At 55.6% G+C, this 14,325-nt stretch overlaps 1 protein-coding gene across 1 annotated transcript in view; it reads right to left on the reverse strand.

Annotated features, from left to right (window-relative positions):
* The window catches only part of RPS6KA2 (ribosomal protein S6 kinase A2), a 102,217-nt gene extending 98,781 nt beyond the window's left edge, over positions 1-3,436 (reverse strand). Inside the window, exon 1 of the mRNA XM_039882289.1 lies at positions 3,115-3,436. Coding sequence (XP_039738223.1) covers positions 3,115-3,213 — 99 coding nt within the window. The 5' untranslated portion in view covers positions 3,214-3,436. The remainder of the gene's footprint in view (positions 1-3,114) is intronic.
* Between the last annotated feature and the right edge of the window lie 10,889 nt (positions 3,437-14,325).

Consider the following 14,325-nt stretch of genomic DNA (forward strand, 5'->3'; position numbering starts at 1 on the left):
GGCACCACCCTGCCCGTGAAAGGCAGAGCTGGGATCCAATTTAAGTGCAACTGATGCAAAGTCCAAATTCACCCAGAACTTTCTACCGTCCAGAAGACACTCTCTAGAATAATCTTAGGTTGTGGCGAACATTCCGAAATACTCCAAACAGTGATTTCCTCTGAAACATTCGTTGCCACCCCCCACGCCCCCCTTGTCTCATCTAGATCACAGTGACTCCAATAACCAAGATGGCTCAAACTAAGACTAGGCAGCACGCGCTCGCACGTGGAGACTGCCTTTAAAGCGTGTGTGAGTGGGAGCACGAGCAAGTCATTCGCTTCCCGGGGCCCCGTTTTCCCATCTACAAAATGGACTGACCGATGAGTGACGTGATGGCCACAGCTCCCAGCTAGGGCTGTGGTTCTCAGGTGACATTACCAGCGTCCTGGAGCCGGAGCCTGCTGGTGGCTGAGGGTCTGGCAGACATCGGGCCCTGATGCCTCTCCAGGGCACACACAGAGAAACTATCCCCACCGGAGTCAGTTATGTAGCCATGTCAGTTGATGCCACGCTGACACACTACAGAAACATTTAAGCAATTCGTAAACTGTTCTCAAGTCTGATGAAGAGAGCTGGCTTCTCTGTTGGTTAGAGCGTACGAATGCTGAGTGCTAGATGTAGAGCTGAATTTAAAAGCCAGGATGAAAACATAAGTCTCTTCTTGAAGGCCCTTTTAAGAATGACGATACTGTTTTAAACTTAAAGTAACTACTGTTATTTTCCTGCTAATCATTAGATCTTAAATTTTGAAATCAAAAATTTCCAAAGTCTCTGTGTATGCTTTAAAATATAAATTTCACAGAAACAATAAAAACCATGTTTTCTTTAAAGAATATAAAACGTGTTATCTTTTCCATTAGTCCCAACAGAGGAAAATATACACCTGTATTAATTGCGTTACATGTCCTAGTTCCCAATCTCAAACTATTGACAGACGCCTCTCCTAAATTTCACATTTTTTAATGAGTGATTCTTAGCCGATAATCTGCTGTGAACACACGAATAGCCAGGATTCTCTGGAAAAAAGATGAGAAGGTAGCGGGGCAGGAACGTGACATCTACTGGACTGGAGCACATGGCCAGCCATGTACGGACTCCCGTCGTGGAGGCACCATGAGGCCAGGATCTCTACGTCCTGTATCGTCTGGGGCACGATACCTGGAAAAGGGCCGAACACAGAGCAGGCTCTCTGTAATCACTCGCATGAAAAATTAGTTCGTGAGCTCTCAACAAGACCCTCTCCATTTCTCAGGATTCCCCTCACCCCACCCAGCAATAGAATGGGAATAGTCTAACATGCCCATCTAGATTTACACGAGTATCAGCTGGTGGATGCTGGTGAGCGTGTGTGAACAGAGCATGGCACCAGGGCTGGTCATCCTTACCAGTGCTTGTCCCAGCGCCCAGTGCGGCCATCGGCTCAGATAACGGACTGAGAGACCACAGAATTGTCCTTCTAGACAATTCTGCGTATCTGAGGCTTTTTTTAGTGATTTTCAGATATTTAATTTTCACGTTGAAAATACCTCATGTCTATGCTCTCCCAGCCTTGGTTCTCATCATATTTGTGTCTGAGGCACTTCCACGACACAGTTCTCCCCGTCACAGGGTTCCTGACCCTCTGTGGGGTTGCCCGGGGCCCCCCCGAACGACGCAGGGGGCTGGCTCACATTTGTGCCTCCCCTAGGGAAGAACGATAAAGGAGACGAGGAGTTGTATAATAAACTCCATGTTTTGATGACTAAAAATGTATCAGGTATAAAGGTAAATACTGTTCTGAGTTTCTGTTCTTGTCAACTTAGCTTTTTAAAGTCCCTAAGACCCAAGGAAATGACTTATTTCAGCGAACTTAGGTTTCATTTCCGTCAGCGTGAGGCTTAAAGCGAGCCCTCCTTCGTTATTTGATTCATAGTTAAACTTGTTCGAAAGGATGTTTTACAGTCAGAAACCAGCCACAAAGATCCTTTCCAGTACTCTAAATTCAGATTCGGTAACACCATAACAGAAACTTTTTAAATGAGTAAATTCCCTGTTGCCTTCATGTCTTATTCCCGAGCTTTGCTTCAAAATCTCTTAATTGTTACAGAATCCACGCCTGTAGCTAATACCATGGCAGCTGCAACAAAGAAAAGCAAGATCAAAATGTGACATTGTTCCAATCGTTTGCCTTCACAGAAACAGACAAGCCGAAAACCTCCATAGGTGCCAGCCTCACGGCAAAGGCAAGGACACTGTCAAGGGAAACCCCACCCCCTTCATCACAATGTCCCTTTTTGACTAGAACACATTTCACCATTTTGTCATCTATAGATTCAACAATGCCATTTGGACATTGAGATGAAGATAGTAAGATTTGATTGTTGGGGAAAAACAACCAACCACATTAGAGAATGGCCCACAGATGACTTGGAGACCCCCAGATGACACGAGGAGGGAGAGGAGAAAGGACGCGATTCTCCGGGTTGCAGGACCATCCGTGTCCAGCCCAGAGCTGCCCAGGGGTGCCGCATCAGGCACTTCACCACTGGGCGCCTTTAGGACTGGCTTCGGACTGGCCAGAGTGGATTGAGTTGCTGAATTTTTTTTCATCCTTTTTTGTTAATTCTACACTGATTCAAATACGCGAAGGACCTTCACCAAGCCGTGGAACCGGCGTGGCCCTGGGCTGCTGTACAAGGAACCCGTCAACACGACAGAGGCTGGGGCGGGGAGCTTCTGTCTTGGGACTTCTGAGGTGCCGCCCCGAGTGCCGTCCAGCCCTCCTCATCCAGAGCACCCAGGTGACCACCCCCAAATCCTGCCCAGACCGTGGAACAAAATTAGTTAGAGATTCGGTAGGGGCAGAGTTTAGTCCCCGCTGAGGACCGAAGACCAGCCCAATTACTAGTAAGTCCCAATAATAACGTTCGATTTTAGGAAAACCGGACCAGCTCTCAAATAACTTTAACTCCCCGATGCATCTGCGGGTACAGCGCATGTGACAATGGGCTCGGGGTGGCCCCGAGACCCGAGGCGTCCTCCAGGGCGCGGCGGGAACCTGGGAACCTGCGCGCTGGAGGTGACGGCATTTACCTCGAGCCGACTTAGACTGGAGCTCTTGGAGCGCGACTTCTTGCGCAGGTACACGGAGAAGAACCTGCGCACCGTGAACTTCTTCATGCTCAGCTCCATGGCCCCGCGCCCAGCCGGGAGGAGCCGCAGGGCTGGAGGACGCGCATCCCCGGCGCATCCCAGGCGCGGAGGTTAGGTCCGCGGGCGGGCGCGCGTGGCCTGGGAGCCCGGCGCCGCGGCCATCGGCGCGGGGCGCAGGCTGCGGGCACAAAGGGCAGGCCGAGCCGGCCACCGCGGCCGGGGCCCCAGCGATCCCTCCTCCTCCTGCCGCCGCCGCCGCCGCCGCCGCCGCGGGGCGAGGACCAGGCGACCCCGCCCCGCCCCGCCCACAGCCACTACAGCCAATCACCACCCGCTGCCCCGCCCCGCCCGCCGCGGGGCCCCACCAATGAACGTCCGCCGCCCAGGCGCTCCTCCTTCTCCGGCCCCGCGAAGACCAGCCCAGGCAACCCGCCCCGCCCCGCTCCTCTGCTACTATCGGGCCAATCAGCGGCCGCTGCCACGCCCAGCCACGCCCAAGCCCTCGTGCCCCCTCCACTAGCACCACCGCGTTCACTTCTCGTTTCTGCTGCCCCGGGCGCTACGCCCTTCCTCCTCTTCCCCCCGCCCTCCGCGTAGTACTCCGCCTGTGCGGCCGCTCGCCGCGGCTCCGCCCACCGCCCCACCGCCAATCAGCGCCCGCCGTGGAGCACGCCCGCCGCCCCCGGCCGAGGACCGCCGCTGCGCGGCACTAGGTCGCCGGAGCGGTGCCCGGCCACGCCCGCCGCGCGTTCTCTGTTCTGCTTCGCTGGCCTGCTGGGCTCTTTCCTAGCTTAGGAGTGTCATTATGTTTTCTTTCCTTAAAACATCCATTTATACACTTTGGCACAAAGCGCTTCTGTGCCGAACAAAACTTTAATTGTTGATTCGCAAACGCTTCCAGAAAATGGAACAAAATCCGGGGGTACTGGCGCTCCGCACCTCACCCCGCCCCAGTCCCACGGCCCGCTTCTCGCTCCCGGCCCCGCAGCCCCGGCGCCTCGGCCAGGGAGCCCACCCGTCACTCCCCGGTGATGAACGGATCCCCACGTGGTCGGGGACGCAGGCACCAGGCTGGGAAAGCCGCCCTTGGCACTGGCTGGAGAACAAAGACACATCCGTTCTCCATGACCTCCGACTCCATATATAGAAATTATCCAGAGATGACCTATCAGGGCTTGTACAGGGAGTCCCGAGACCAGGCTCGCAGCCGCAACGGATCTGCCTTAAAGGGAAACATCCTTTTTTCTACAAATACTCCTGGAGGGCTGAAGGCAGTACGGGACCTGTGAGCAGGACTCGGCGCATCCTGTCCTGTCTGACGCTTGTGCAATGTCCACGTGTTGAGTTTATGTTTAAGACAGGGTCCAACAACGCCATCAACATACTACCGTCAGCCCTAGAACGGTCCAGAAGCGGCTATCTAGTGCTGCTCAGACTGTGAAAGTCTATGTGTCATGCTTCCCCTTCGCTGAATCAAAAGTGGCACTAATACCTGTGACAGGATATCTTCACTAAAGTGAGTACAGAGGGCAGGTGACCCCAGTAAGCTGGTAAGCTCACACTGCATCCAGGTCACAGGTGAGGCCAGATGGCTCTCGGGGTTTGGTGGATGCTGCAGGCCAGGTGGTGGCAAGCCCGGAGAGTTTAGTATCAGGATGTGACCTAGGCTCACTGTCATGTTCTGTGTTCTCACTGCGAATCTCTAACACGTCAGTCGGAATCATTTACTGCTTCCCTTGAGGGTTCTGCTTGAGGTTGATTATCCCCACTCTGGGAAGCAGCTTATCACCCTGTCCGCCACCCCCACCCAACTACCCTCAGTCCCTCCTCCCAGCCATCCAGGCTCTGAGCAAATGTAAAGACAGGCGGGGGCAATGCCATGTTGCTGCTCTGACCAGGAGGGCGGCTGACAGACACTAGACGTCAGCCTGGTGACCAGCTCGGAGGGCGGGAGGGGCGTTTCCACCAAGCTTCGCTGTGGGGAGCAGGCCCAACTAACTGGCCAGAGACAGGCGCACCCCGTGCCAACTGCGCCAGCTCAGGGCAGAAGCCTTGGGGCAGGCACAGATCAAGAGCATTTGGCCTGCCGTGACAGGACTGGGAAGGAAACGTCTTTGGGGACATTCATGATTCCCCCAAAATTTGTGCAACAAAACTTTTCTTTTGAGCTTGAACATCTCGAAAGAAGAAAAAAAGCTTTCACATTTCAACTGTGGAATTCATTTCACTGCTAGAACAAATCTGCTTGCCTTTGTCTTCATCCTGGTAGAACAAAGGTATATCAACGTCCCTAGCAACCAGCCACCACCGCCCCCGGGCTTATACGATGATACCCTCCAGGCCGCTGGACCTGGGAGCGGTGTCAGGGCCTCCTGTAAGCTGGGCCCAAACGACCCTTACCAAACACTAGAGAAGAAAAGGCAAACTTCGCAAAGGCTGGTGCCCCGATAGGGGGCTACGGAGACTTGCAGAGAAGACACAGAGTCCCACAGGCCCCTAGTTATCTCTGGGGATCTCTATTCTCCCTCTGACTCAGCACCCTAAGTGTGGCGCTGGAATCCACGGCCACCACTGTGCCTCAGTGCCGGGCTGGCTACTGTGCATTCGGTTCAGGCCGACCAACGGTCATGGCCGCCACCCAGCCCCCGCCCTGTGCTTGCGTTAGGGGGGTGAGACTGGCAGGACACGCCCCGACCTCCGGAAGCTTGCAGTCACGTGGATGGGAAGGCGAGCGAGTAGACAAACACGAGGCAGTTTTTTTGAAATGCGAAGAAACATAAGAAAGTGCTACATGATCAGAGATAAATGAGAAGTCGATCCTAACTGGGGAAGTCAAGGCAGAGGTGGCATTTGGGGGGACTCCTTGGGTTAAGCAGACATTTCCTGGGCAGACAGAGCAAGCGGGGTCCCAGTCCGCGAAAGAATAGGGTGACTAAGAACTTAGAGCAGATGGGATTTCATGATTGACTAATGAAAATTAAAATTCCTACCAAGTCCCCAGATATGTGAGGTGTAAAATTTCAAAATTTCAAGGACAAATAACTAGGCCAATTCAAGGAGACGCCGAGAGCATGTTCCCTGGGCCTGGGACCCCACCGTCTCGGGGACACATGCTGTCCTGGACAGTGAGGGACAGGACGCTGTCGTAACTGCGACCCCACCGTCTCTGGGACACACGCTGTCCTGGACAGTGAGGGACAGGACGCTGTCGTAACTGCGACCCCACCGTCTCGGGGACACACGCTGTCCTGGACAGTGAGAGACAGGAGGCTGTCATAAGGAAGGTGACATAGGCGACATCTGTGCTGGAGCGCTCTTCCCTCCCCCCCACCTATGAAAGAGCAGGGTGACAAAGGCCTAGGGGCGGGGGGTGCCACCTCTTTTATTTCAAGCCCCACCGTGGGGTCTGTGACTTGCTGGGGACACAGCATCATAGGTCTGGCGTCTGAAGCCAGGGGTGAGCGCTGCCCGGGGAGGCACAGGAGGGCTGTTCGCCGAGCGGACCTACAATTGCAGGGCTTGTGTTGGGGGCCGTGTGACAGCTCTTATGGGTCAGACGTGCCATGGTCAGACGTGGCCGTGGTCAGACGTGGCCGTGGTCAGACGTGGCCATGGGGGAAAGGGCCCGGTTCAGAATTCTCTGAGACCCTGCCCGGGGCAGAGGCGTGCGGCCCCAGGCCTAAGGCCAAGGGAAGAGCTGTGAGTAACCCCAAACCGGGGGCTCTGTCTCATAAGTGGGCTGCAGGCTGGGCAGGGGTCTCCAGCCACACAAGCCTCAGAAGACAAGACACCTCTCCCTGAGAGGAAGGTCACAGTCCAACAGCCAGTTACAACGAGAGGTGAGGGGCAGCAGGAGGAGGCGAGATCGAGGTCTAGGTCTGAGATGCCATGTTGACAGCTATCAGGGCCACAGAGGACGAAAGCCCAGCCACGCAGTGTGGGGTCCTAGCGGCAGGGGGTGGGGGGGCCGGGTAGGCTGTGTGCACTAAACACCCCCTTGCAAAGAGGATCGTGGCCCAACATTGGCACTAAAGGGGGTGAGAACCGTCCCCTGAGAATCTGTGAACACAAGCAGCCCTTACACAGCTATGACCTGCATTCGCTCACTCTCGATAATCTAAAACAACAAAAACTCAAGCCGAGAACTTAGAAGGGTCTCAAATGGTTCTTACTCCAGGTTCCTAGCAGAAACCGACATCAGACCCAGGCTTCGAAGAATTCCTCGGATGTCCCCAGGATCATGAGCTCACAGTCGCTGAACACGGTTCACAAGGACACGGTGTATCAGCAGAGCCAGCGAGACGACGGGCCACGGAATCAGACGTGTGACGTCTGCCTGCTGGACTCATCAGACGTAGAATACAAAATCATCACATCTATTTTGTTTAAGGGAACAAAAGGAAGAAATGAAAATATGATTGAAGAACAAGAGACTCTAAAAGTGACCTAGAAAATAGAAAAATGAACAAAATACCTCTGGAAATGAAAAGATGCAGCACTGGACACGAAACAGACACGGCTGAACATAAAGTCTCTGTCACACAGCAGATCCATGCACTGAGGACAGTGTGGACGCGGGACACTGTGCCACGTTTGCGAGAAGGAACGTATATCAGAAAGTGACAGGTCTTGAGATAAGTCTCCACCTGCTGTTCTGATGGTGACTTGATTTGTGCTGAAATTCTCTGAGCCTCTAGAACAGGCTCTCAACTGAAGGTGACTTTGTCCCCCAAGGGACATTGGGCAATATCTGGGGACATTTTTGGCTGTCAGAACTGGGGGGGACAGAGGGGTGCTACTGGCCAGGGATGCTGGAGATTCCACGGTGCGCGGGATGGCCCCCCAACGAAGGACGACCCCCCGCCCCAGGCCACGAAGAGGGCGGACGGGCAGGGAAGGGGACGGGAGAAACCTGTCCTGCTTTTCTCACAAGACTGTCACCTACAGAAACAGCAATTCCGAGCAGATCAACCGATAACGTGGAAGTGCTCTGCGAACTGTCAAGGGCTCGACAAGTTATTTACTAAAATCCTAGAGTTTCACATAGAAAATGAATGCCAACTGGGACAGGAGCAGATGCCCGAGCTCCAGCTGTTTTATTGGAACGCCCTCTCCGTGAGACGGCACTGCCTGTGTGCGGCCCCGCCACCCGCCCCGCCGCCCAAACGCGGACGCCACTCCTCATTCCCGCGTCCAGCGGAACTCGGACTTGTCGAGGACACCTCCTCAGTCCTGCTCGTGTCTCGCGTTCTGCCAGCCCTGCAGTCAGTCACACGGCATGGCCCTCGCCAGTTCTGGCCGGAATACAGTGATGACTGGCTCCGTGCTGCCCCCCCAAAGCCCATCTGCATCCTGCTACCAAACGAATCTTCCTAGAAGCAAACTGGGTGGTCGGTCCCGACGCCCCACAGCTGCCCACGTCGGCCAGGACAGGGCAGACTGCTCGGCGGCTGTGTGCTCCGTCACGTGCCTTTACTGAGCCACCGGCCTCTCCGCTCTCTCCCAGAGGGCGGCCGTGTCCCACGCTGACATGCTGTGGGACGTGGACCTTCCAGTCTCTGGGATGCTGCGTGCACTGTCGTCACGGCCTGGGACGTCCTTCCTGCCCTCCAGCCTCCACCCACTGGCTGTGCCTCTTCCTGCGTTCTCCACGGTTCCCTGCTGCCCCCGGGGAAGCCCGCGACACCCCTCCACACCACAGGCTGTGTCAGGGAGTCCTGCCTGGGGGCCCCGGTTCCCGCGCTCCAACTCCTGGCTTCTCCGTCGGCCTCTCCCACCAGCTCAGAGATACTCAGGAGCCACTGCCTGCAGCACGCAGTGCGTGTTTGTTTAAGGGACTTGACGATTTAAGGGATGACGATTGTCAGAGGTTTGTGAGGAGCGCAGCCTGCACAGTTATGGCATCTCTCTAAAACACAGAATCTAGGAAACAGACACAAAGGCCTCGTCTCGGGAAGTGAAGAGACGTGGCCTGACCATCCGCACTTACACGGCAAGGTGAAACGTGTTCAGACGAGGTCTGAGCCTCGGCGAGTTCACAGTCTCAGTGTGTCAAGCCGTACACGAGCTGCGATCGAAGGACATCGCAAGAGGGAATGGCAGCCGAGAGGGTGGCAGACCAGGCTCCTCCCTTCCCAGACAACATGTTGCACGTGGCCAGGAAAGACCACCAGGCCCGATTCTGCCGTCAGGGAACCGCGAGACGGAAGCCCAGGTGACGGCCTCCGCCGGCCTCGGACGGCTTTGGGGACAGACACCGAGGGCGCCCTGGCCGCGGGAACGCTGTGCTCTCGGAGGCAGAAGGGCCAGGTTTCCTTGTCAAAGGTTCGTTTACTCACGAGACAGTAGAGGGATCGCAGACTGAGACGCGCAGGCCACGGCATCGCGAGGAAAAGGCGCCGAGGGGTGTGCCGGAGGGAGGGCCCCGGGAACACCGACTGGGGGTGCCCTGGCGCGCCCCGTCTTTTCTAACCACATTCTAAAAGGGGGGGGCGGCGAGGAGCTGCCTTTCACTGGGAGGTGACAGCGTCCGTAGCTTTACGACTGCTTATATGTTTTTGTAGGTTGAATTTTGTTTCCCAGTCCTCAAAAAAAAAAAAAAAAAAAAAGTCGTTGAAGTCCTGACCCCCGGGACCTCAGAATGTGGCGTTACGTGGACGTAGGGTGGCCGCGGATGTAACTAGTTAAGGTGAAGTCACGCTGGGCAGGGCGGGCCCTAACCCAGCATGACGTGTCTTTGTAGGAAGGCCACGTGCAGGCAGAGACGCCGTGAGGGAGGCCATGTGACCGCAGAGGCTGGAGCTATGTGGCCACAAGCCAGAGAACGCCACGGCCCCCACAGAGCCGGAGGAGGCAAGGACGGGGTCGCTACAAGCGTCGGGGCGGCAGGGTCCCGTGGCCCTGGTTCAGACCTCGGGCCTCCAGACCGCGAGACACACGTCTGCTGTTTCAAGCCGCTCTCTGTTGTGGCAACCCCGGGGGACGAACACGCGCTTCCCATTCCGCCAATGGTACTGAGCACCTCGTGACACAGGTCCACAGAGAGGCTCCCTCCTGAGCACAGCACTCGGCCCCAGCGTGCGGGAAGAGACTTAGCTGTGGAGAGAGGAAGAGGGGCTTTGGGGGCCCATCTGAGCTTGTACACAAACTACAGAGAAACTCCCAAAGGAAGGGAGTTAGCAGGAAAGAGGAAACAGGTTAGAACCGCAGCAGGAAGGGTTTGTTCCTTAACAAGGAAGAATAAAACCCTCAGAGTAGAAAAGTCTCCCAAGACCTGGAACGCGTACAAAGGAGAACGTGAGCTCCTTGCCAGGATCTTTTTTAGCAAGAAATGTTCATCTTTAAAAAAATATTTCATAGACAGCGCCAGTATTTCAGGCACCACATGGTCATTCGGCGATGGAACAGGACGGCCATACGCAGGAAACGTTCCGGGACGCCGCTTGGGGTCGGGCTCCATGGCGAGTGCAGCCCGTGGGCCGCCTCCTACGTGGGCGGTTTCTTGAGACGCACACGTGCTGGACCACACCGGGGGGACGGGGGGACCCTCTTCTTTCGAAAGTGTGGCCGACCCTACGGGGCATGGGGGGACAGGAATTAGGCTAAGTGCCAGGAAAAGGGCACGTGCCCCACGGGTGAGTGGCGCCAGCAGCGGCCCCGGCCCTGAGTCCGTGCCAGCCCCATGATGCGGAGCCGGTTTTAATGGAATCTGGAAAGTGGCAGGAGCTGGAGCAGGCCAGGGACCCACGTGGGAGGAGGTCCAGTGAGGACCCGTGGAGCGCGAGCTATCGGGGGCGTGGGGGCTGGGGAACGGCCGCAGAAGAGGGGTGCCTTTAGGCGTGAGCGTTGGACGGGGCGAGGCCAAAATCACACTCCTGGGCAGCCTGAGAAATGCCTGCCCCAAAACGTGCCTTGTAAAGGTCCAGTCTGTGGCTCTCCAAGGGCCAGACAGAGGCCACTGTGATCCTCGAGACATGCTTGACACTCGTGTCAGAGCTCAAACCCAGGGGACATTCTCAGGGACACAACTCACAATCACATCTGCCGAGTGCACACGGAAGTGAGCCACCGTGGGCAAGGGCCAGCAGGGAGAGCCGGCTGCAGCCCCGGACCCAGGAAGGCTGCAGAGGTTCACGTTTTTGTACAAATAATATAGAACGCTTGTTTCATGTGTATAAAAAACAAAAGGGGAGATCAAAAGCATCATATGGACATTAGAGACGATAAAACAATCGAGCAGATTTGTAAACATAAGTAAAACTTAAAAAAGTGAAACTATAATAATTTCAATAAAAAACTCAACAGATTAAACGGCAGTTTAGACGAAGTCCAAGATAGAGTTAAAAAGGAAAAATTCGATCTGCCGAAAACTGACAGAATGCAAACCAGAAAGTCAAAAAGACAGGAAATGTGAAAGGCGGGGTAAGAGGCTTGGTAGCGGGAGTGAGAAAACCCAGCATGCCTCGAGCCTCCGCCTGGCAGCCGAGGCAGACGGGAGGGAGACAAACACTCTTCAGAGAGGCGACGGCAGTCGAGGATCGTTCCGAGTTGATGAAATACCAATCCTTACACTTAAAAAGGCCTAAAAATCTTAAGGAGGATTAAAAGAAGAATAAATCCATACCTAAATGCATCACATTAAAATCTCTGGAATGCCAAAAAACAGGAAGAAATCTCTCTGAAGCTACCAGAAGAAAAGACAGATTTTCTGCAAATGAAAGTTAGAGAGTCAACTAACACTCTACGAGAAGCCAAGAGGGACTGAACTGACACACGCGCGCGCTGGGAGAAAATGACGTCGACCTCGGATTCTCCACCTTGCAGAAGATCTTTCAAGAAGGACAAAAGAAAGACACTTCCAGACGGACAGCCCGCGGCAGTGTGCCCACAGGCACAGCTGAACCCTCGTGGACCGCACACTCGACGTGAAAGCGTCGCATACGTCGTGGGCTTAAGTCAGACACGAAACACTGACTTAAAAACAGAACTTACAGAAGGGGGGCGATCAGAGTTTAACTGTCTAACTTCCTTGTATTTTTCCGAAAGTCATCAAAGATGTGGATTAAAGTTGCTAGAGAAACCGATAAAAACAGAAATCCACTGTGTGATCGCTAAACTAATAGGGGGCAGAGGAAGACGAGTATTCCCAAAGTGGGCAAGAAAGGAGGGAAAGGGGGTTCGGAAGAAGCCAGGTACGCGGAAACGGACGCCGCTGGGGGTGGCCGGGCCGCAGCCCAGGGGCTCTGTCGGTCACTCGTGGGTGAACCCACGGCCACGAGCGCCAGGCGCTCTCGTTGGCAGGGAGAAATCAGGTCCTGGACCTTACACAGACTCAAAGGGGGGAGACCAAGCAAAATGCGTGAGAAATGACCATCGGCGTGGACGCCTGAATTCTCCAGTCAGGACACAGAGAGGGTTGAACCGCTTTCAAATAAATGTATAGAGACAACTAGGACGAGAGACAGAAAGTTTCACATTAAAGTATCGAAAAGACGTACCCCGCGAAGATTAACGGGAAGAGCTGCTTCGCTACGCACCGATGGACGCTGCGGCCCACCAGGGAGGTGCACTGACTGTCAACTGCACACATCGAAATATATGCTTTCAAAACATACAGAATTCGTTGAAAGTTGGCAGAACCAAGGGTAGAAACTGGCCAATCCATTACCATCTCGGGAATGCTGAACACGCCTCTCAGTAAGTGACAAACTGACAACGACACGAATATCAGTAGTCGCTGGACAATGGAACGACCCGTTTAAGAAAGCGGGCTTAGGCGCCTGGCCGCAGCAGACTGCCCCCCGAGCTCCCCACGCCACAGAGCCCAGGTCGGTGGAATGCATAGAAAACACTCACCAGGAATTGCTACCTGCAGACTGGGGGCTTCTTACCATACCACAGAGGTCACCTTTGTTTCGTTACTAATAACTCCATGTGACTAGAAAGGTTTGAAATGCAATGCTAACAGTGCTCCGAGGCGCAGAAGCCAGGGGCTGCGTGACACAAGCCAGCGGCTGCATGACATGCTTCGTGAGCCAGCGGGACGTCTGGCACGAGCCTCAGGCCTGTTCCAGATCCACGCCTCGGGCTACGCTTCTTTTTCTATGAATCCAAGCAAGGGTGCTGGTCCTCACCCAGGTCCACGGCTGGCCTGACGCAGACGCCCTCCCTGAGCCCGGCTCCCCAAGCCCGTCCCGCCATGTCCCCCGCCCCCTTGCAGCCTGGCTCCGGCCACTGACCTGCTCTCAGGTTGCAGACCCGCCCCCTCCCCACTGTCTCGGGCCCTTGTTCATCCAGTCACCGCCCTCCTGACTCGCTGCACCCCACTCCCACTCACCGAGACGAGACTCCCCCTCCGGCGCTCACCCCCAATACTAGCCCTGCGGGGACGCTCCCTGTGAACCCCGGGAGCAGCCAGGCCCCAGGGAGACGCGCTGAGCGTAGCAGGGATGCTCAGGCGTACGGTGCGTGACACTCGTTCCCGCGGATGTGGGCCGTGAGGACGGGAACCGTGTCTGTTTTCCAACCGCTACGCGCAACGCCCGTTTCCAGGCCTGGTGCACGCTGAGTGGACAGGTGACGGACCCAGGCCGGGGACTGGCGGCCGGGAGCTCTGCCACCTTCCAGAACGACACACAGGACAGTGCATAGCACGAGGGCCTGACCGCTCCGCAGCCCACCGGGCCCGCTCCTCCCTCCCCCTCCCGCCTTCCGGCCTGCAGTGAGGACATCGCCTCGGCCACCCGAGGGGACGGCCAGTGACCCTCATAATAGGTTCAGGACACGTGACATATACTATTTACAAAAGATGAGAAACAGCACTCTCCAGCAGGGAGCTGATGTGGGGTTCGCGGTGCTGCTCCCCAAGTCCGGCGTCCCACGCCGCCGAGCCGAGGCGAGTGCCATGAGCCTCCTGAGGTCGCACGTCCCTCCCGGACACGGGCTGGGAGTCCTGACTCCTCAGGACGTCTGAGACCCCAATCCTGTCGCCGGGGGTGGGGTGGGGTTGGGGGGGACAGCTGCTACGTCTGGCTCAACCTCCTAGTCTTTTCAGGAAGGGATCAGACACACATGCAAATGTGGAAGTGTGTCACAAAAGCATTTTAGCCTGGAAGTATTTTAAATAACGGCCTAAAAATATGAAAAACCAAA

The sequence above is a fragment of the Pteropus medius genome, unplaced genomic scaffold (genome assembly GCF_902729225.1).
Source record: "Pteropus medius unplaced genomic scaffold, Ma_sr-lr_union100, whole genome shotgun sequence".
NCBI lineage: Eukaryota > Metazoa > Chordata > Mammalia > Chiroptera > Pteropodidae > Pteropus > Pteropus medius.